General features: G+C 37.2%; 1 protein-coding gene across 1 annotated transcript; it reads left to right on the top strand.

The window, feature by feature from the left end:
• The first annotated feature begins 6,768 nt into the window (after positions 1-6,768).
• LOC107292209 (carboxymethylenebutenolidase homolog) lies at positions 6,769-18,908 on the top strand. The gene is made up of 5 exons (XM_015821280.1): positions 6,769-7,047; positions 9,464-9,571; positions 13,712-13,854; positions 16,534-16,625; positions 18,723-18,908. The coding sequence occupies exons 1-5, from the start codon at positions 6,833-6,835 to the stop codon at positions 18,906-18,908; spliced, it is 744 nt and encodes a 247-aa protein (XP_015676766.1). The 5' UTR covers positions 6,769-6,832.
• Positions 18,909-22,917: the final 4,009 nt, after the last annotated feature.

Here is a 22,917-nt window from a genome sequence, read left to right as displayed (position 1 = left end):
AAGAACAGTGATTTTCTCTCTTCTACTTGAAAATTTATTTCCTGGAAAAAGAAAAAGAAAACGAAGTAAAAATCCTCAGAAAGTGAGAAGGGGGGGATCTCTGCCCCACCCTCCTACAGATGGAAGTGGTGAATTAAACTTTTCAGGGGGAACAGAAATATAGTGAAATGAAATGAATATAAGACTTAATTTGGATAAGTTTGAAATCGGTGGAATCTGTTAAGATTTTCTTTTTAAATCATGAAAATAGAAGTAAACAATTGTCTATTACTGACTGGTGCTGACATCTAGTGGTGGATGAAAATATACAACAGCAGTTGCTTTATTGCAGGGACTGGCAAAGCCCAGGAAAAGATAACTTGTTTTTTATTACCTTCAATGTCTTAATAACAGAGAACAGCTGTGACAAAAAAGAAAGAAAACATTTTGGGCTATCTACAAAGTGAGAATTATAAACTCTAAAAAAAAGAATTGACCTTTCTGGATTACAAATACCAACTCAACCGTGACTCTAAAGCTGTCTGCAGAGAAAGGAAAATCCTGATTTTTAGCTATCATTGAAAACCAGAGCTGCAGAAAGAATATGCCAGGAAAAAACAAATACTTTCCAGAAGGAGATCTATGCTATGTTGCAACTAATCCAAACAACAATGATCTCAAACCACGAGGAAATTAAAAATAAGATGAACACATCTCCAATTTAACTTTACAACACAAAAATTCTCAGAAAATAAAAACAGAGAGTGAGCAGAAAAAACAGACAACTGAATATGAGACAGAGGAGAGAGGTTTCAAGATGGAACTTAACAATAGAGAAAGTATGATTTAACCCAGATGGAAAAAACTTACAGGAAATACTGAACTTGAAAAAGGAAACCTATACTCTAAGATTACAAAATATGGTTAAAGAAATAGAAAGATTTTGGATATAAATGAAGATTAGTTTAAGAGGGATGAACCCCTCAAGTAACATAGTATTTTTACTTTTTTTCTTTTGTCTTTTGTCTTTTGACATGAGAAATATAAAAATGTTGGGATGGTTTATATAAAAGAAATGTTTTCTCTGTTTTTTCCCTCTTTTTTTAAGATATGAGAAATGTGAAAATGTTGGGATGGTTTGTAGGAGAAAAAAATTTAAATACTTAAGTGTAACTAATTTCGAGAAAATCTTAACCAGTAAGAATTCTTTGAATATTGTGGGGAAAACAAATTTAAATAAGAATTCTGTAAACAGGATCTATGACGAGGCAATCAAGATAATATAATAATAATAATAATAATAATAATAATAATAATAATAATAATAATAATAATAATAATAATAATAATAATAATAATAATAATAATAATAATAATAATAAAGTTGGAAGGACCTCGGAGGTCATCTAGTCCAACCCCCTGCTCAGGCAGGAAACCCTACACCATTTCAGACAAACGGCTGTCCAGTCTCTTCTTAAAAACTTCCAGTGTTGGAGCATTCACCACTTCTGGAGGCAGATTGTTCCACAGGTTAATTGTTCTAACTGTCCGGAAGTTTCTCCTTAGTTCTAGGTTGCTTCTCTCCTTGATCAGTTTCCACCCATTGCTTCTCGTCCTGCCTTCAGGCGCCTTGGAGATGATTAATTAGAAAAGCAGCTTTATATTGATACGGTTGTTATTTGCAGAAACATGAGAAAATGTTTATATTTAATTGTCATTTATTCAAATAATAAGAACTGTATTAATTTAAGGTTGGCAAAAGAGAATATTATTGGAAGAAGATAAAATCAAGCAAAGCCATTATATGGACTATAAATTATAGAAATTAATTGGTATTGATTGTTTTTTAAATACTAACCCAGACAACATGCTGTTTACCAAATATTAAGGTGATTATGTTAAAAATCAATAAAACATATTTAAAAAAAAAAAAAAAAAAGAGTAGAGGAGGAGATGGACCAAGCAGGAGCACCTGGAGAGCTTCCTGCAGCTTTTCCCTCTGCCTTCCCTTAGTGGCTATCACTTCTCAGTTTACTAACAGTACAATCCGTGTGCCATTCCCAGAACACACAGTCATCTAACCTCACTCCACTATGTACTAAAGAGTGATCAGAATTATTTTACCTACCAATAAGTAATGCTTAATATAAGGGAAAACAAAGGCAGGGAAGTCCATTCATTCCTTTCCTTAATTTGGGCCACATTATATCAGTAATGACAATACTATCTGCTGGTCTTATTAAAGAGAAGAGAGATTGGCAATGGGGACAGCACAATTTATGCCAGCACACAGTTATGTTGACTCAGGGACAGGGCCGTATGGAAAAACTCATAAATAGCCTCATTATCAGATCTATGAATAATGAATACCTATGAGGTCAAACATTTATGAACAAAAATAACTGGCTAGGTAGAAGAATACTGTTACTTCAGAATTCTGGAAAAGCAAGTAATAAAAACCTTTAGTGTGGCGCCAGGATAAAAAAAAACATTAGCACTGCTCAACCAACCAGCATTGCCAATGTCTCATAAAGTATTAGCTTCATGTGTCATAATTAAAAAAATTCAATGCATAAAAATAATTCTAGAGTGAGAAACTAAAAAAGTTAAGGAAGACATATGTTTAATCTAGAGAAAGAACGTTCACAAGTGATATTTCAACAGCTTGAAGATGTACTGTAACTTAGGAATAGATCCTAGTGAATCAATGAAACGTAGCTCTAAGGAGTCAGGTCCAGATTTGCATTGCAAAAATAAGACATAAGAGTCTTAAGTTCTTTAAATCCATTGCGGGGTTTGTGTCAAAAAAACCAGATTACATTCCTAAGAATATAATAGAGAAAAGCTTTTCCCTGCGTATGGTCCTAACTGGCAAAAGCCCTCTTTTCAACATTTTGTCCTGGTCACCAGCACCCAAGTCTGTTATTTGGGAAAGTGCTTTTTTGTATATATCTGCCAAATTTCATTTTTGGAAAATAACGGGATTGGAGAAAAATATCTGCCATTGGTAGCAGAATATGGATGGAATCATCAGTTCATTTGTTTGGATCTACCCAATTCTTATGAACCCAAGATTACATGTGAGATCAATTAAGCTTGTAGAAGGACTTGAGGCCTGGGTGTGGCAATCCCAACTTGTCACTGATCTTTTTTCCTGGATAAATTATCTGCACTGGTTTAAATTAAACCTGTGTAATCCCTTTCAATCATTGCTTGTGAATTAATGCTTTTTGCCAGGAGTATAGCAATACCAACAACAATGCAAACATTCCCATAAATGTTCTAAATAAATAAACAAGGATTTATAATGAAAAAAAGAAGCAACAGTAAAATAATAGCAACAGCCACAACAGAAACTCACCGTTCCTGCTTTGTACTAATGAAACATAGAAGGGAATAACAAGCATTGTTGACTTGTGTAATACCAGTAACAGGAACTGTAAAGAATAGTAAGGATGGATGGTTGGATGGAGAAGCAGGAAGAAAATATGCTTCCAATTCTACCTACATATTGAGCAAATTTAAAGTGGAAATGAATAATTAATAAATAAGGTCCTTGGGCTAAATAGGATGGCATAAATTGCTCTCCTTACTTTGCTAGGAATAAATACATTACTAGACACCTATTGCAATCTAGAAAAAACAAATTGGTCAGAATATAAACTAAGAATAAATAAATGCTAGAAGAGGAAATCGTGCATGGCTGCATTAATAATTTTACTCTGAGAAGGTAAAAACTTGCCATTTCCATTAAAAGTGTTACGAGCTAATTAGTTTTAAGTAGAGAATTGCAAGATTGAGTGGTTTGTCACCAGAATCAGTCCATTCTTCTCCAGGATGTGCTGATCTAAATATGTTAGAATACTCCAAAATTTTGTATTTACCTCAGACTGGCACTATTGTTACCTTATTGAAACCTGTGTAGCTCTTGATTTTTTTTTAATCTTGCCTATTTTGATATTAGTCTTGGAAATTGTAAAAGAAATCTTCCTTCCAATTCTCATTTGCAGTGAGTCCATTAAGACAGGTTCCCCAAATAAACTGAAATGTTTCTTCCCGGGTTTCTTGATATCTGGGTTAAGTTTATGACATAAGCTGCCAAGGGACTCACATTCGGTCTTGTGATTCTTTATGTCCAGTCTCCTTTCCCTTGTTTTGTCAGCCTCCCCATAATCTCCTACCATGACAGTGAACCATATAACACTAATGGGGATGTGGATTGCATGGCTGAGTATGCTAGTTGGCATGGAGGTCACAGCTTATTTCAATAAGGTTTTTTACAAAATGATTCATTTAATTGAATAGCTTTTTCTCAGAGTGTCATAAAAGAGCTAGAACTTGATTTGCTATGCTTTTAAATTACAAACATTTGGATATTCATTTCTTTAGTAGTGTGCCTGCTGAGTAAATATTTTCTGAAAGCAATTTTGAGAAATAAGAATTTCTCACCATCAGGCAGGTAGAAGTACAAGAATATGCAGTTGAGATGAAAGTACATTAAAGTCAACAGACGGTGGATAAGATCTCATAGCTCATCTATGTAATTTATTTAATCAAGTTCTGCCCTTTCTTTTACTAATATAAAATAATTATTTGTTTAAACTATGGGAAGCAGTTTACAATAAATATGAAATTGAAAGGCTTCATTGCAGAAATATGTGTAATTAGTTAATATTTACACAAACATTAAACAAAGTTGTGCCTCCAGCAATTTGTCTTCAGCATCACTCCATCTTTGTGTTAGCAGTTTGTACTCTTTTCAAACTATCTGTCAGTGTCCTTACCAACCCCTGGTTCCCACAGAAAACAAGTGGTAGACATCAAGGTGTCTGGCAAAACTCGGAACGGTCTAACCAGCATTTAATCACAGCAAACAAAGTTAGCTCCACCCTCCACCCACCTAGCCAGCATCTGGTGGCTAATGTTAAGACCAGCGATGTAGGCCTCTGGCTCTCTTCTCTGTTCGACCTTTCAGTTCACATTGCCGGGTGACGCTCCTGCACCGATCAGCTGCTTGTCAGAGGCGCAGCTGCTCAGCTACTCAGCGGCTCCCCCTTTGGAGTTCAGGTAGGACTGCCCCTGGCTTCTCCCTGGGTGTCATCCTTGCCGCTAGCCTCCGCTGGCCTCCTTCCTAATGTCTCCCCACTGGCTTCCTCCCGGCAGATGTCTTTGCCGTTGTTTTCCTCCCTGGGGCCTTCCCGCACCGAACAGCTGTTTGGCAGCCGAGTCGTGGAACCTCTCAGCTGTTTGGCGGTGGCACTGGCCGCCTCCCTGGTATCGTCGTCTCCCTCCCCCCCGTCAATGTCTAGCCCACAGGGCTTGACACTATCTTTTCTGCAATATAATTTTAGGCAGATTATGTGCATCTCTTTCAATAATCTCTCTTTAATTAGGCCTGTTTTTGGAGCTAGTTGAATAATATCTTATGCATCAAGGACAAATAATGCATTGGATTTGAAGAACATGTTCATCTTCCAGTCTCCAGTGTTTTCTGAATGATGATGCTTTGATACACCCTTCCCTCTGGCTATTCACACAGAAATGCTAACAGAGAGGACCTATTGACATGCTGAAGATTAATTATAACTTGCCTTGAAGATTATTTGGCATCTTCTTTGAGGCTGAATAGATTTTTCAGTGATAATTATTATGACTATCACCACAACTGCTTATCCTCTTAATCTGAAGCACCACCAACATATATTTAAAAGCTCTTAGCCATCCCATTTCCTCAGGATTTTTTTTTTTTTTTTCAAAATTTGATTTTATTATTGGATCAAAATTAACAGTTTTCCTGTATAGCTTAGCATCTGTTTTGGTCACAGAATGTATTAGCGTTCCAAGCATTTTTATTTTCAAACTTTGTAGTTTGAACATCCTTTTTTCTATTTTGAGCCTTCTTCTTTTAAATAGTCTTGTTGAGCAGCATTATGGAACATTAAAAATACAAGTAAGCTTTTAGGAGACAAAGAAACAAACAAAAACTTTTCTGAAGTTTTAAGAGGTTCCAATAGAGGGTTTGTGTTGTGTTGGTACACAGGGCATAGATTTATGTCTAGAAAACATGTTGAACTGTTTTTTTTATAATGCTTTACATTGTGAAAATGAGTTCAACCAATGCCACTATCAATTCTTTTTAAAATAAATATTTTTGCCATTGATTCTTATCAGGAATCAATCATAATCTGAATACAACTAGATAGAACAGTCAAGTGTCATTTAGAACAAAAGATCTCTGCACAGAATCTTTATGCAGAGGAAAATTTCATCCAAAGCCTTTCTGGCTCTTATTTTTTAATTAATAGCAAAGCTTGAAACGAAACATGAAAGCCTTACCCAGCAATAAGTAAGTGGAAAAATCCCATCTTTAATAATGGAATGGAAACAGAGTTGGATACAAGGCTGTGACTAGGAAATTATCCTTTCATGTTGCATTGGCTTCTTTTCTTAATTGCAGGAGGGGATAATGTTTGATGTTATTCATTTAGCCATCTCTGACTCTCAACAGTTCTGTGGACCGACTCTCATTTTTTTCAGCTGATTATCTTTTTTGCTTTACTTATATTCTAATTAACTTTTTTTTTTGCTGATTCCAACTCTTCTCCTTATAAGTAGAGTTGTCAGATGCAACATCCTGTAAGGTTCTCACTGACTATTGGGAATAGCTGATTCCTACTCCTGATAAGAGAAGTTGTTCTCTTCCTGACAACTTTAAAAAGACAAAATCTGAAAAGTCACATAATTGCCAGTGAGGTTTCATTTTAATTTTTTCTTTCTGTTACCATCTTTGGTGTTGTTATGGCTTTTGTGGGGATTAAGATTAATTATTGTGTTTCTCTTTCAGTTTGCTTAAATGACCAGTGGAGAGTTGCCTTTCCAATATGACATCGGAAGAAGAAGGAATTACAAAGGCCGTGGCCAGGAAGTGCAAATTCAGAACATCAAAGCATATGTTTGTCAACCTGCCTCTGATACAAACAAAGCTGTGATTTTGGTTCATGACATATTTGGGTGGCAATTCCCAGACACTAGATATGTTGCTGATATAATTGCTTCTAATGGATACACGTAAGCATGGGTTTCTATTATTCCAAGAATGTAAAAAAATGTATAGTGAGGGTGGCGATAAATGGTGAGGACTACCATACCTGTGCTACAACAGTCTGACCAGCCTTTAGACTGCAGGAAAGGGACACAGGCACTTGTTTTGCCTAGTGGCATTCATATTTTTCAGCCCAGATATAGTAGCCCTAATTTAGAAGTATGAATAAATTGCATGGTAGCAAATAGAGATATGAGTATTCTTCTTTAGCTCATGGAATCAACACTGCCCTGCAGGAATGTAGCAATTTTTAAAAATTGTTAAAAAGCCTACATGTAGTCATTTATTTAAACTATACAGTCTTACAGCAATGTCTCAGGGTGGCATATAAAGTTAAAAATTTAAAGACTCCAGACCACAAATGTCCAAGGTCATAAATAGCAATTTCAACTGATAATAAAACGGACCTCAGCCAGCAGAGCATGTTTAACAGCCAGCTCTTTATTGCACAAGGAAAGGCAAATAGAGTTGAGGCTATCGGTTGTTCTGTAAGGCAGGCACTGCCACAGAGAAGGCATGAGTCCTGGATCCAACAAGATAATAGTGTTTAAGAGAAGGGGCCCAGGGTATATTTTCCTTGTTAGCCCTGGTGGATGGACAGAGAAGACTGAAGACAAGCAGTTCTGCAGATGGTCTGTCGCCATGCCATCTAGAGTTCTGGCTTCTTCAGGAGGGGGAAGATATCTGGTTCTTTCAAGGCAGGCAGACCTATCCCTCTTGCAAATAAATATTCATCTCTGCATGAATCTAATGACAGTTCATATCCTAAAAGACTTTAATCAATTAGGAGAGACATGGATCTAAAATACAAATGGCCAAACTCATGGTTCGAAGGAGTCTGCCCAATTCATCACAGTCAACAGGTACGAACTCTTCCCCAGATCATTCCTTGGATAACTCCATAGAACCAATACAGCCAGATTCCATCTCTGAGAAAATCCAAAGGACTTATATAACAGATGTCTAGAACAGCCCATGCAGTCCACACAGCAGACCTGTAAGTGTTCCCTAGGACTCTCCTTACTCACAATTGACGGGGATATCCTAAAAATGGCCACAGCTTAGTATTTTGCAGATGCAGTGGAACAATAGCTACATATTGCCAGCATTATTGCCATGAGGCAATCCTTAAAGGAAACTCTTAATCTCTGTTTGGGGCATTCACACAATTTTCTTATTGTGGTACTCTCTTACTCTGAGACATTGTCCAGAACTCCTCTGAAAACCAGGAGCCATCCTGGATCAATGTGCGTAGACTCCTCATAGCTGCGATCCCAAACCAAGGCTGTTGTCATCCTCTCATTCCCAGTCTCAAGAGGCCAAACTGTGTACCAGAGCTCTAAGAACAATCCCAAATGATTGTTTTTAAAACCATTCAGCTTCCTTTTCCAATAAAATGTTTAGTGCATATTTACAGCTCCCCCACTAAAATAAAATTAATGTTGGCAGAATCATGCCTATATTTTGCACCTGCATAGATGGAACGAAGAATTTTAATAAAATCTCCCAGATAGATGCTGTCACTTGCCAGGAAATAGACCTCTTTTATGTCCAAATATAATGTGAAGGCTTAATGCATATTATTATTAACATATTCACTAAAGCTGCAATCATAAGTAGATTACATAAACCAGAGTTTTTTAAAGTGTAGTCCTAGGACTCTGGGTGTCCCCCAAGACCCTTTCATGGGTTCACAAAAACAAAATTATTGGCCAGCCTACCTTGAAAAATAATACAATATTAAAAATAATACAATATTAAAATCCCATCAAACAATCAAGAGAAGTGGTAATGGTAGCGAATATGTCCATTTTAATTTTTAATATAATATAACCCATGCAAACAAAAGCTCTTTTGGGGGTCCTCTGTAATTTTTAAAAGTGGGAAAGGGTCCTGAGAGAAAAAGGTTTAAGAAATGCTGATCGAAGCATTAGATTAATTGCATTTAGTGGAAATTCCTTCTAAGTAAGAAAATCACTGGATAGGTTAAAAATTAGAAATGTATTATTTAACTTTATTTTTAGTAGTTAGCTTTAATATTTTGTTTTTATGTTTTTTTAACAACTTGCAGAGTTACTGAGAGTCAGGAGTATACAAATTTTATAAATATCTACCTATCTAATCTTCATGCTTGTTCCTTTCTTAAGAACTAGCTTGTTTTGTATTTGTGTGTGTGTGTTGTTTCTATGTTGTTGTAAATACTGTACATATTGTTTTAATGCAATGATATTTGTATAGTATGGATTGGAGATGAATAACACTCTTAATGTTTTAGATAACTTAGACTATTGCAGAAAAATAAAGAGGAAAAATAAAGAGATAGCTTGGTAATTCAACTGTCCCAGAAACCTTCAAATAATGTATTAATGCAATATTCTACAGAACCATCTGCCCAGATTTTTTTCTGGGAAAGGTACCTTGGACACCTAATGATCATTGGCAGAATTTTGGAGACTGGTTGAAGGATCGAGATCCCACGAAAGTGGACAAGTAAGATTAGTATTTATTTAAAAGTAAATGCAACTGATTTGTGTCTGATTAGGAAAGCATGTTAATTAAGCAAAGCCAGAAAGATATTCTTAATGGAAGGGCAAGCAAAGAGTGGGGGAGAGAAGATTGCAGCCTTGATACCCTTTAAGAAAATATATGCATTAGCTTCACAACAGTGAAAGAAGGATCAATGTTTTTGCATCTTTAGGATTTTTTTTGTTTATATTGGATTCAGCAAAGCATACATACTTGCATACCATCATACAACTTCTTTTCAGACTAAACAACCTTGCCGTGGGCAGGGGGTTGGACTAGTAGACCTCCAAGATCCCTTCCAGCCTTCCATGCTTTTGATTCAAATGCAGACCAGCTGCTGAGCACCTTAGGTGAAGCACCGAAAAAGATTAAGTAGTAGTAGAAAGCAAATAAATTAAGGGAAGAGAAAAGGAATTATAAACCTAATTTATACCAATACAATTCACTCTAACAATACACCTCATTCTATCTTTACAAACTATCTTCGCTTCCACCATATCTATATACCAGTTTCTACATTACGTTTTGTTATTTAAACTTCTCAATTTTTCTTGTTCAGGATCTCATTGATTGCATTCAACCATGATTTTCTGTGCTTTTCTCCTTTACCTTGGCCAATTCATTCTTTCTTCATTTATCTATTTTGTAATTTTGATCATTTTCATTATCTAACCAAACTACTTCAGTGTATTATACACAATGGAAGCCAGAATTTCCCAAGACAGGAATGTCAGTTACAAGCTGACATTTGACATTTGAGACATGGAAGAAAAATGACCATTAAGCCATAGAAAGGGAGGAAAGAAACAATGACTTATGCTACATATAAGAGAGGATTCACTCTCATGTTCTTAAAATGCAATCAACTGCTTTAAACAGATTTATTCTTCTTTGCACTGAAGATTTTTATCTCACTCTGCAATATTGAGAATACACTATTCACACAAAAAATGGGTACCACATAGAACCAAGCACTGCATGTAAAAACATGTCTTGTTCTATTTCTCATCCTTAATAAACATTCTGTTATGGTTGGGGTTACTGTACCTGAGCAGCAATTCATCTACTTGCTCTAATGATTCACCATTTCTTTGTAGCTTATGATAATTTACTCCATTTTCATTGTCAAACACAAACAACTTGGACTTAAATATATTTTCAGATCCATCATACTTCTAACATTAACTTGCCATTCTTCTGAGAGGTCAGTCAACCACAGATTCATTCATATTCATTCATCTCTAATACCTCTAACATCAGAACAAACATCCATTCATGCATAAGTGGGTTAAACAGGCAAAGGGATATACACATCCTTGTCTTACTCCATGTTCAATATTCATCTGTTCACTAAGTATTCCATTTAATCTCACATATGGTCTTCTACCACATAGCACTCTTACTATGTTTAACAACCAATCTTCAATTCCCTTTTCTCATGAAATGTCCCATTATTCAATCTATTCATTTTATAATATACTTTCTCTAAACCACTAATATATAATAAATGTTGATATTTATACACTTCTCAGCAGACTGCTGAGAAACAAAATCTCTACATTCCTTTCCTGGTATAAGAAATGTATAAGAGAAATACATCTCTTTTATACAGCGTTTCTCAGAGTCTTGTTTTGTCACCACTTACGCACTTTCAGTCAGAAATTTGCTAAATGCTCTGCCATGCATTCTTAATAAACTAATCCCCCAGTAGATTTTACACTTTTTTCCCTTTTCTGTTTGTATAACAAAAATGCCATTATTCTAATCATTTGGCAGCGATGCAATCTTCACTTCAAATAAGTTACACAACTGCTCTTTGATATGCCACTCACGCCTAAAGCATTCAACATTCTCTCAACAATTATGAGATAATTTTTATCATTATTCAACATCAACATTTAAAGTTCTTATTTCAGTTTTGGAAGATATAACTATCATTTCTATACACATCTCTTCAATATTTCTCCCATCATTTTTCTTATTTAGTCACTCAGCTACAAACCTCTTGTTCATCTGCTTCCAAAATATTTTCTTCATCCAATTACTGTGCATTTTCTACATCAGCCAGGATTGGTTAGGTTAGGTGACATCTGCTGTGACCTAATGTGTGAATGGTGCTTTACTATCTAACTAAGGGAAATGAAAATATATCACACAGTAGAGATTTTTAGTGTTGCTGTTGTGCTGCAAGTTACATCTAGACTTGTAGATCAGAGTTCTCCAACCTTTCCGGGTTGGCGGCCTGGAGGGAGGAGAGGGAGGAAAGAGAATAGTTTTGTGGGAAGGGTAGGTTGCTCACATGAATGGGGTTGAGAGCACCGTGACACTTATGTGAGGCCCGCACGAGTTGGGCTCCGAGGGCCTGTGATTCTCACGAGTGGGGCTGTGCGTGGGCATATGCACAGGCATCCACCAAACAACCACTTGTGTGGCCCAGTTGCAAATAGGCCACAGACCAGTAGTGGGCTGTGGATCACAGGTTGGGGACCCCTGTTTACTTTACATATCTCTGTGAAACTGTACCATTTTTATTGGTGAACTGTACAACCTAACTACGTGATTGGGTGAAGGATGATGCAAGCCATGTTTTCATGTAAAAACAAATTACATCTAAATTATATAGCCACACATACAGGTAGTCCTCGACTTATGACGATAATTGAGCCTAAACCTTCTGTTACTAAGTGAGACATTTGTTAAGTGAACTTTGCTCCATTTTATGACCTTTCTTGCCACAGTTGTTAAGTGAATCACTGCAGGTGTTAATAACACAGTTGTTAAGTGAATCTGGCTTTCCCATTGACTTTGCTTGCCAGAAGGTCGCAAAAGGTGATCACATAACCCCAGGACACTGCAACCATCATAAATATGAGTCAGTTGCCAAGCATCTGAATTTTGATCACGTGACCATGGGGAGGCTGCAACGGTCATAAGTGTGAAAAATGGTCACAATGCACTTTTTTCACTTTTTCCACTACACAAAGTTTGTAAGTTGATGTCTACCTGTATTGCATTGTTTTGAATGTAGAAAAAAAACAACAGATACTGTAGTCCCATTTCTCTTCTTATCTTCTTCCTCCTTTCTTATTTGCATATACAGTATATTCACTTAATGGCTTTTTTTAAACCTAGAGTGATTTTAAATCTCTCTCTTCTATTATTAAAATGCTTATACTTAATGCAACAGAATCACCAAAATGAGCATCCGCTGAAACCTCACTATGCAAGTTAAAAGTAGGCATCTTTATAAATATTTAAAATAGTACCAAGGCATTTTTAAAAAAAAAATTTTTTTTTTTTTTAAATAAATTTTATTGGAAGTTCAAAAATATACGTCATGTTCTTAACATTTTGATATGTCCGTAATAGTAAAACAATAGTTCAGTACTTTGGCTTATCAAACAATGGATTTTATCAGACATCTTTTGAAATAAATCTGTAGACCAGAATGCTGCCAATTGTGTTTATTGAAAAACACCTTTCTTGGATACTTTGCATTTTTAAAAATTCCTTTAGAATGGAATGGAATTCAGTGGAGATGAGCAGTTAATGATAGCTAAAAGTAGCAGGTTGGGGCATGAGCAAGGCATTTCATAATATGCCATCTTCAACTCAAATTAAGACATACTCCAGTACCAAGACAACCTATCCTTGCTGTTTGGCTCTCTGAACACGAAGACTTTGGAAATTTCCCGAAGTAAAGGACAATGACTAGAAGAACAGTTTAAAAAAACCAAATTCTTTATATAAGTGATTGAACAGAGCAGAGGGATAATAAGGCTCCAACGTTCTATTATAGTTGTGCAGGTTATAAAATTTCAATTAACGTGGGTTTCAGCTTTCTAGAATATGATAAAGTATTTGTCATTGGTGCATTTATTTGTAAATGAGTACCAAATACAACAATAGGTTGTTCACAACTGGCATTTAATTTCAGGAAATCCATTCTGAGGACTTGGTAATGTATTGTCATCCTCGTAAGAAACCAGCACCTGAGTGGATAATGTTTTACAAGAATTGTTTTTAATAAGTAGGGAAGATACATTTTGATAACCGTGGAGTTTGTTAACTCCACTTTTGTTTATGCATCTCATTTTTTTTTAGGACAGTTGATACGGTCTTGAACTATTTAAAAGAGCAGTATAATGCAAACAAGATTGGTATTGTTGGATTTTCCTGGGGTGGAATGGCTGTACATCATGTGATGCTAACAAATCCTGAATTAAAGGCTGGAGTCTCCCTCTATGGTAACGAAGAACGCTTATTAATTCTTCAATTTCTAAATATTTGAACAGTATTAAATTGTTGTTCGTAAGGATAAACTGCACTATGCAAGACCTTTTACAAGCTGAATGCTCTGTTTCTCTCACACACAAACAAGGGGCATATCTACACTACACATGTTGTCTAATTGCCCCATTACCAGACAGGCACACAATTTCTTCTGGAAGGGAAAAATGGATGTTATCACCCTACTCGCTGTCCGAGACCTCAGGTTGCATTTTTCTACTATATTTCACTTTTGAAGGACAGATTTGTATGTTATGTCACCTTTAAGCTTTTATCCATTTCAAATAACCTGCTTTAGTTTGTTCCTGTTGCAATTTGTTGGACAGTTCACAGAAGAAAGAATGCTCTTTCAGCTGAATCATTGACCGGCCTGCTAATGTTTTTTAAAGCTCCTTTAAAAAGAAAAAAACATGGGTTCTGACATAGCGTAATGGCTCTAATTCTTGCCTTACAAATAGACGATTGTTTGTTTAAAATCAGCAGAAATGCTTCTTTAAAAAATAATACTATTTTCTATTCTACTATTTGCTGTGCTTCCTACTTTTTCTTGTATGCTTTTGTAAAGGAGTGAACTGGTTTTTTGTTTTTTTTTAAAGAAAATTTTATTGATTTTCTAGTTTCACATTTAAATATTTGAAAAGCAACGTGGCGGCTGAGTTGGTCAATAATTCAATGACATACAAATATCTTTAGTACAGATCTCAAACTATTACATTAAATATTTCCTCTCTTTTCCCCTTGGTATTTACTGTCTCATATTTAAATTAAAGAGTGAACTGTTTTTGTTCCTGGGAAGAAGGAAAATGCCCAAGATTTTATTGCTTCTGTCATTTCCACTTTTTTCAGAAAAACTTAAGAAAATTCAGTAAGATGAAAAAAATATATTCCTGTTTTATTATTAAATGTGTACAACATAATCCTATGCATGTTTACTTCTCCTTATCGCCAATAATCATACAAGTAGACCTTAGCCTATGACCACAAATGAGCCCAACATTTCTGTTGCTAAGCAAGATAGTTGTTAAGTGAGTTTTGCCCCATTTTAGGATCTTTCTTGCCACAGTTGTTAAGTGAATCACTGCAGTTGTTAAGTTAGTAACACGGTTGTTAATTGAATCTGGCTTCCCCACTGACTTTGTTGTCAGAAGGTCACAAAAGGTGATCCCATGACCCTGGAACACTACAACCATCATAAATAAGAGTCAGTTGCCAAGCGTCTGAATTTTGATCACATGACCATGGGGATGCTGTAACACTCATAACTGGGGAAAACAGACAAAAGTCGCTTTTTTCAGTGCTGTTGTAACTTTGAATGGTCACTAAATGAATGGTTGTAAGTCAAGGACTAGCTATATATACTGTAGGTAGGTTATTCTCTTGGGTTGTCTCACTGTTTTTCAAGGGTACTGAAGTTGAAAGTCTTCAACACAAGCTCTCAAAAACCTGCATAGTCCCTTAACCCAACAACACATGTGCATGCACGCGCGCGTGCACATACACACACACGTATAGATGTTCAGAAAGACCCACTCATTCGCAAGTGCTTTTCTGAAATATAAAAGCAAGAGGGCACGGCAGCAAAGGACTGGTATAGTTAGGGAATATAATTTAGATTACCATCGTGTCAAGCCAGCATAAGCACAGAAATGCCCAAGGGAATATCCTACTGTATGTGTGTTTATCTGAGAGAAGGGGATATTTCTTTTCAAAAAGTGGAAATAACAGAAGCAGTCTTATTGCAAGTAACAAAAATAGTTTATTCGATTTACCTCAATGTAATGCTATTATAATAATTTTTCATCTATTTATGCCAAAAATATGAACAGCTTCTCGCCGATCACCCCTGGCAAATAAAAATACTAGCAGATAGTCAGATAGGAAAGTTTATAATAGTGGTTTATTTCATCATTATATCATAAAGGACAAATACAGCTAGGTAAATAAACATGGTGGCTGAAATTATTAATTTTTTGTAGATTCAATTACAAGACTGAGTATCGTAATATTTGCATAGTACACACTGCTTCTTCATTCTTTAGATTGTTCCATAGATGGCTTGATTTGTGAAGAGTGTATGCCCTTTAGAAACCCAATATACGCCCCAAAGTCTGTAAATATATTTTGCAACTCACGTTCCTCAAATAATTGCGGAAACAATCTTCTGAAGGCCCAAAGTTTAATTTTTTTTACATATCAAGTTGGTGCAGGTTTGCAATCCTGAAAGGGAGCTGGTATCTTGGATGTACTGCAGAGAAAATAATACATTTTTTATAGGACTATGGCAGGTGATCTATATAATTTAGTACATTCTAGGAATTGGGACACACCTGTAATCATAGAAACTACAGGAATTGACTGTCACTAAATGTTGTTTTCAAAATCAATAAATAAAGTATATATAAGATGTCCTTGGCTCTGCAGCTCATATTGAAACTGTACCCACATAAATCACTGCAGAACCACCTGAGTCTCAAATAACATTTTATATTATTTATTATATTTTTTCAATTATACTTTAAAATGTCTGCATCATCATCAAATAACATAACAATTAAGGTCAATGGAGTATTTGTCCTCTAATTATATAGTTTGCCTTGAAAAAAAATGTAGTTTTAACGTAACTTCTCTTCTTTTAGGAATTATTAGAGATTCTGAAACTAGATATAATTTACTGAATCCTACTTTTTTCATTTTTGGCGAGAAAGATCACACCATTTCTCTTGAACAGGTAAACAATTATTTTCAGATTCTAAATAGCTTTATGACTGATATCTCTGCAATACACTTAGAGAATTAGTGGAAATGGGGTATAAGCGTTGCAGGGGAGCCTTATTTTCATTTAAGGATCATTCTGAAAAATGAGTCTGCTCTTACTGTAGAATTACCAGTGGGAACATTTACCTAGCAGCAACTAATGTGGTACTGGAGCCCCAGCTGAAAACAACTGCTCATCCATGCTACATTGTGTTTATGTGGAAGAAGGGAATTCCTGCACAGAGGGAGAATCGTTTGAAATCAATTTAATATTTTCCTGTCCACAGGCTTTTCAGCAAGGATAATAATGAGTAGTTTTTTTTTTAAATAGGAACAGGATTGTCAGTGACAAAATACATGCTTACAAGCAGAAGATAGCTAAAACGTGAGATTTTCCTAAAAACCTCCCCTGCAATACAAGGTGCAATTACTCCACAGCATTTATTCTACTCATTGTGTGCTTAGCGGTATTAATTATACAATATCATTTTGTATATGCGCCTCTTTTCCAAGGACTGAAAATTCTTAAGCTGCCTATGCTTGATGTTCAGAGTCTGGCTTGCTCAAAACAAACAGATTGAAAAAAAGTATGATGTTTCTGTGGTAAAAGGTTTACTAGTAGTCCTCTGATTAGGATCACTCATTCAGCAACCATTCAAAGTTATGGCAGCACCGAATAAGGGGTACTTATGACTGTCCTCAAAATTGTGGGCATTTCAGCATCCCACAGTCACATGAATGCAATTTGGGCAATTGGCAACCAACTTGCAATTATCATGATTGCAGCATCCAGCGGCCACATGATCACCATTTGCAAACTTCCCTCTTGGATTCCTACAAGCAAAGTCAATGAAGAACTATTGCTTTTTCTCCCAAAAAGTTCCCAAGTAACATGGAGAATGGAGCCATAGTGGCACAGTGATTAGAATGCAGTATTGCAGGCTGACTCTGCCCACAGCCAGGAGTTCGATCCTGATCGGCTCAAGGTTGACTCAGCCTTTCATCCTTCCAAGGTTGGTAAAATGAGGACTCAGATTGTTGGAGGTAACATGCCGACATTTGTAAACTGCTTAGTGAGTGCTGTAAAGCATTGTGGAGCGGTATATAAGTCTAAGTGCTATTGCTATTGCTACTCTGTAGTACCTGCCTGCCTGCACTCTGTAGTGGCCCACTTGACCCCTACACTCACTAGTGCTGGCTCAGAGCACCTATTTGCCTACCCAAGCTCTGCAGTGCCTGCCTGTGGTACTCATCCACCCACAGGTACTCGTCACACTCACCCGCAGCACCTACCCATACTCTGTAGTGCCTGCCTGCCTACTTGACTGGGACATGGTTTCAGCATCTCTTCCCACAATACAATTATGTGAGGTCCTCATTTAAAACCTGTACAGTCCTTGCTTCACAATGTCAGCAGGGACTGCCAGGATTGCTGATGTGAGATTGTGCTTTATAACCACATTGCTTAGCAGTTATAGTCCCAACTGCCACTGTAATCCAAGAACTACCTGTACTTATCATATAGACTGAGTCCAGAGCGTTGACGTTCCATCATCTTCCTGTTATACGCGGATCCAAAATGTCATAGGATTCTGTCTACCTTTTTCAGTTCTAGCTCAGCCTGGCTTCTTGATATATGTACCCCATACTTCCCAAGTGTTGGAAGAAGGAGAACCACTTCCTGGTTTCCTTTTAAAGCACAATCACTGCTATTCATCATATTTTCTTGTTGAATCCTTGACTACATTGCATGAGGGTCCCAGGCTGGCAATTTCATTTGAGGAATTAAATTTAAGAATTCCAAAGTTGACAGAGATCTCTTGAGGCATCTTGTCCAACTGCATTATCACCAGGTGCAGAAAGCATATTGCTATTTGGATATGATTAAAAAAAAGTCAGAGGTCATAAGATCAATGGTGTTTAAAGTACTATTGCTTAACTTCAGTTCAGGTAGCCCTGACTTTTAAGCAAAATTGTCGAAGAATCCAGGTTATATGCGAACAAATAATTTTAAAAGTGTAATGGTTAAAAAATTTACTGTAAATATGTAATATATATTTTTCTGCTACAGATCTCTTTGCTGGAGAAAAAACTTACAGAATATTGTACAGTAAACTATAAAATTAAAGTATATCTTGGACAAGTTCATGGTTTTGCCCAGTGTAAGCCTGAAGACATGAAGCCTAAAGATGTGCCATATGCTGAAGAAGCAAGAATGGATTTAATACAATGGCTGAACAGTTACATTATGTATTAAAGCAATATATGCCATATTCCCTAATTTCCACAACAAAATGTCCTTTATTTGTTTCAAAAAAAGTTATTGTAAAGATTGTAGGGATGCCTATTAGAATCTGAAGAAGGGAAAATGCATTTGAAAGATATGACAATAATAACCACTGAATATGTCATTAATAGATTCATTATCATATTACTCCATTACTCCTATGGAAAATTATATATACTTGAAGATCTTTCCTACATTATATACTGTATTATTTTTGTGTAAAAATATTGAGTATTCAGCATTTATACACTTAGCTTTGGGTCTTAGTTCTATTACCATTATAATATCTGGGCTGCAAATATTCAATTTTCTCTATGTCTTTGCTTGTGCTCCTTGAAGACATACATTTTGTCCCTATAATCTTTCTTCCCCAAGTCCTGCTTTGTGGTAGTTAATCAATGATATCAGAAATATAATTATTTATCCTTGATGCAATATAAAGCATTGCATTCAAAGTTGGAGTCCATCTCAAATTAAATTTTGTTTAATTCCAAGGCAATATGATTCGATAAATAATACAATCTTTTTTGAAGATGGAGGAGACAAACTTTTTAAAAAGGTGCAAAGTAAAAAATAAGGCACTATTTAAAAAAACACCAAAGGGATAAGATAAGATAAGACCCAGACAACACATTGTTTATTAAGCACTTATGAACTGTAAACTTAAAAAAAAATAAAACATATTACAAAAAAAGAGAGAATTTTTTTTCATTATCAGGCAGATGGAGGTATAAGCAGCTGTAAATTGTAGAAGTTCATTAATCAGCGAACACCTAGAGGCAAACAAAGTCATTACTAAAAGCCAACATGGGTTTGTCAAAAACAGATCATGCCAGACAAAACTTATTGCATTCTTTGACCAAGTGACAAAATTAGTGGATCAGAGGAATGCTGTGGATATAATTTACTTGGACTTCAGTAAGGCATTTGATGAAGTAGATCACAACCTACTACTCGATAAGATAGAAAAATGTGGGTTAGACAGCATCACCACCAGATGGATTCGTGGCTGGCTGACTGGCCATACTCAGCGTGTGGTCCTCAATGGAACTGCATCTACATGGAGGGAAGTGTGTAGTGGGGTGCCCCAGGGCTCTGTTCTAGGCCCAGTGCTCTTCAACATCCTCATCAATGATTTGGATGAGGGGATAGATGGGGAACTCATCAAATTTGCGGATGACACCAAGCTGGCAGGAATAGCCAACACTCCAGAAGACAGGTTTAAGATACAGGAGGACCTGGACAGACTTGAACACTGGGCACTATCTAACAAAATGAAATTCAATGGTGAAAAAAGTAAGGTTCTACATTTAGGCAAGAAAAACCAAATGTACAGGTATAGTATAGGGGGTACCTTGCTCAATAGTAGTAACTGTGAGAGGGATCTCGGAGTCCTAGTGGACAATCACTTAAATATGAGNCAGCAGTGTGCTGCAGCTGCCAAAAAAGCCAACACAGTGCTGGGCTGCATTAACAGAGGGATAGAATCAAGATCACATGAAGTATCTAATTTCAGTGCAAATTATATTAAGATTTCCAAGAAGCTCTCTTAATCAAGCATGCTTTCTGGAGCCAGCTGAATAGTCTTAGTGACCTGAGGAGAAGTAATTCAATGGCTTTGAAGTAGATTTTCACTTTCCAATCTCATCCACCAGCATTTTCTCAACTATTGAAGCTTTTATACACCCTTCCCTCTGGCTGACACCAGAAACAAAGCATCAGCATCATCATTTTGTTTTACTTCAGCTATGGTTCTGCTGATAACTGTGGTAGTTTGTAACACTGAAAGAAAAGATGACTGGTAATATAGACAGAAAAAGAAGTCTTTTGAAAACCTGCCCTTTATACAGTATATACCAGTGGTGGCATGCTTGCCAAAGGTGGCACGCAGAGCCCTCTCTGTGGGCACGTGCGCCGTCGCCCCAGTCCTAGGCCTTCAGCTAGGTTTTATAAAACCTTTTCGCTTTAGGCCTTCACCGCCGTATGCAAAAAAAAAAAAGTTTCAATCAATCAATCAATTTCAACTTCTCGCAGGGAAAAAAAAAGATCTCGCAAAGTTAGAATTGATTGATTGAACTTTTTAGTCCCACCCAGTCTGCCGTTACCACTGCAGCCATGCCCACCCAATGGGCCACACCCACCCAATGGGCCACACCCACTCAATGGGACACGCCCACCCAATGGGCCACACCCACTCAATGGGCCACGCCCACCCGGCACCCGATGATACATAAGTGGGTTTGGGTTGCAGTTTGGGCACGCGGTCTCTAAAAGGTTTGCCATCACTGGTATATACCAATCAGCATTCCTTTTTGAATTAAAATAAGAAAGGCAAAGTAAATTTGCAGAGTAAAGAGATACCTTGATTGGTGACCCCAATCAAAGTATCCACATCTACTCCTTTCCACAGCCATTCAAAGTATATTATACAAAGGAGAAAACAGTTACTTACAGCATCTATAGTAGATATATATTGAGCAAACTGTTTGTTTTCTGTATGTTGGAAGAGAAAAATAGTTATGTTGAAGATGTCAACTCAACTTTTAGCCAGATACTGGCGACTGAAATTAAGATAGGCGAAAACAAACACAAATAACAAGTGGGGCCCATTCAGCTACAGCTTTGATGGCTCTGTAGGCAGAGCTGCATCTGTCAGAGAAGAGAACTGCGCAGCTCTGCCTACACAGCCACCAAAGCAGCAGGTGGAGCACCAGAGGCTTGGGGAGGGAGGGCACTGAAGTGGGCAGTCGGGCCATTGGCAAGAGCAATGTCTGAGCGGAAAGCGGCCTTGGAACAAGTGGGGCAGGTAAGGAAAGAAATCCTTGCTCCCCCTAGAAATTGCCTTTCTTTCCTTACCTGACTTCCAGCCCCATGCCGTTTCTCCTTCACAATCTGCCGCTGCCATCATGTGCAAGGAAACGAAGGGTTTTTTTGGGAAAAAAGATCAATCAATCAATTCCAACTTCGCGATCTTTCACTTGTTTCACTGCCCCACTTGTTCCGAGGCCGCTTTCCATTCAGACGCATTGCTCTTGCCAATGGCCTGACCGCCCACTTCAGCGCCCTCCCTCCCCGAGCCTCCAGTGCTTCACCTGCTGTTTTGGTCACCCTGCCGGCCCTCACCTCAACACTCTGCCCATTGCTGCCCAGCATGGCCACCCCGGGGCTGCAGGGGCTGGCTTGGCATGGGAAGGGCACGTGCCCCACCCTCCCGCCACCATGCAGAGTAAGGTTGCCACGCCAGCCACCCATCCAGAAGCCCTCGCCTCCCCCAAGCGTTTTTTTACTAATCTGCCTTTCAGCTGAATTCCGTTTCTCCATTCACTTCTCAGCCTTTGCCACATGTTTGTGGGACTATCAGTAAAAAAAAAAAAGTTCCATCAGACTTTCTAACTTCTTGAGATCTCACGAGAAGTTAGAAAGTCTGATAGAACTTTTTTTTTTTACCAATAGTCCCACAAACACGCAGCGAACGCTGAGAAGCGAACGGAGAAATGGAATGCAGCTGAAAGGCAGGTTAGTAAAAAACCACTTGGGGAGGTGGGGGTGGGCACGGCAAACTTACCCTGTGTAGGTATTGATGCAGGTTGTCATGGACGGGACTGAAGGCCTAGGGCTGGGGTGACAGCGCACGTGCCCACAGAGAGGGATAATCGTTAAGAAAAAGTGATTATATAATTGTAAAAGTTGATTGTATAACAGCTCAGATTTAAAATAAGACTGCAGTATTATTTTAAAACCTGGCAACATCAAAATATTGACCATAGTTGTGACAAGCCAGTTTTTTTTTACTCAATGATTAACATGCACGACAGTGGGGAAACTATAGATTTCTGAATAAACTTCATTAATATTAACACAATGTGGCATGCCGTACAAAAAAGAACACAGCAACCATCCCACAAATGCAGTGGTTGCATGAATTGAGCTACAATAACCTTATTTCCTCCCAGCAACTCCCCAAAGGCCTCAGCCCTGT

This window comes from Protobothrops mucrosquamatus, unplaced genomic scaffold, assembly GCF_001527695.2.
Source record: "Protobothrops mucrosquamatus isolate PMUCROS unplaced genomic scaffold, P.Mucros_1.0 scaffold1295, whole genome shotgun sequence".
NCBI lineage: Eukaryota > Metazoa > Chordata > Lepidosauria > Squamata > Viperidae > Protobothrops > Protobothrops mucrosquamatus.
This window is presented reverse-complemented; position numbering and strand designations above follow the sequence as displayed.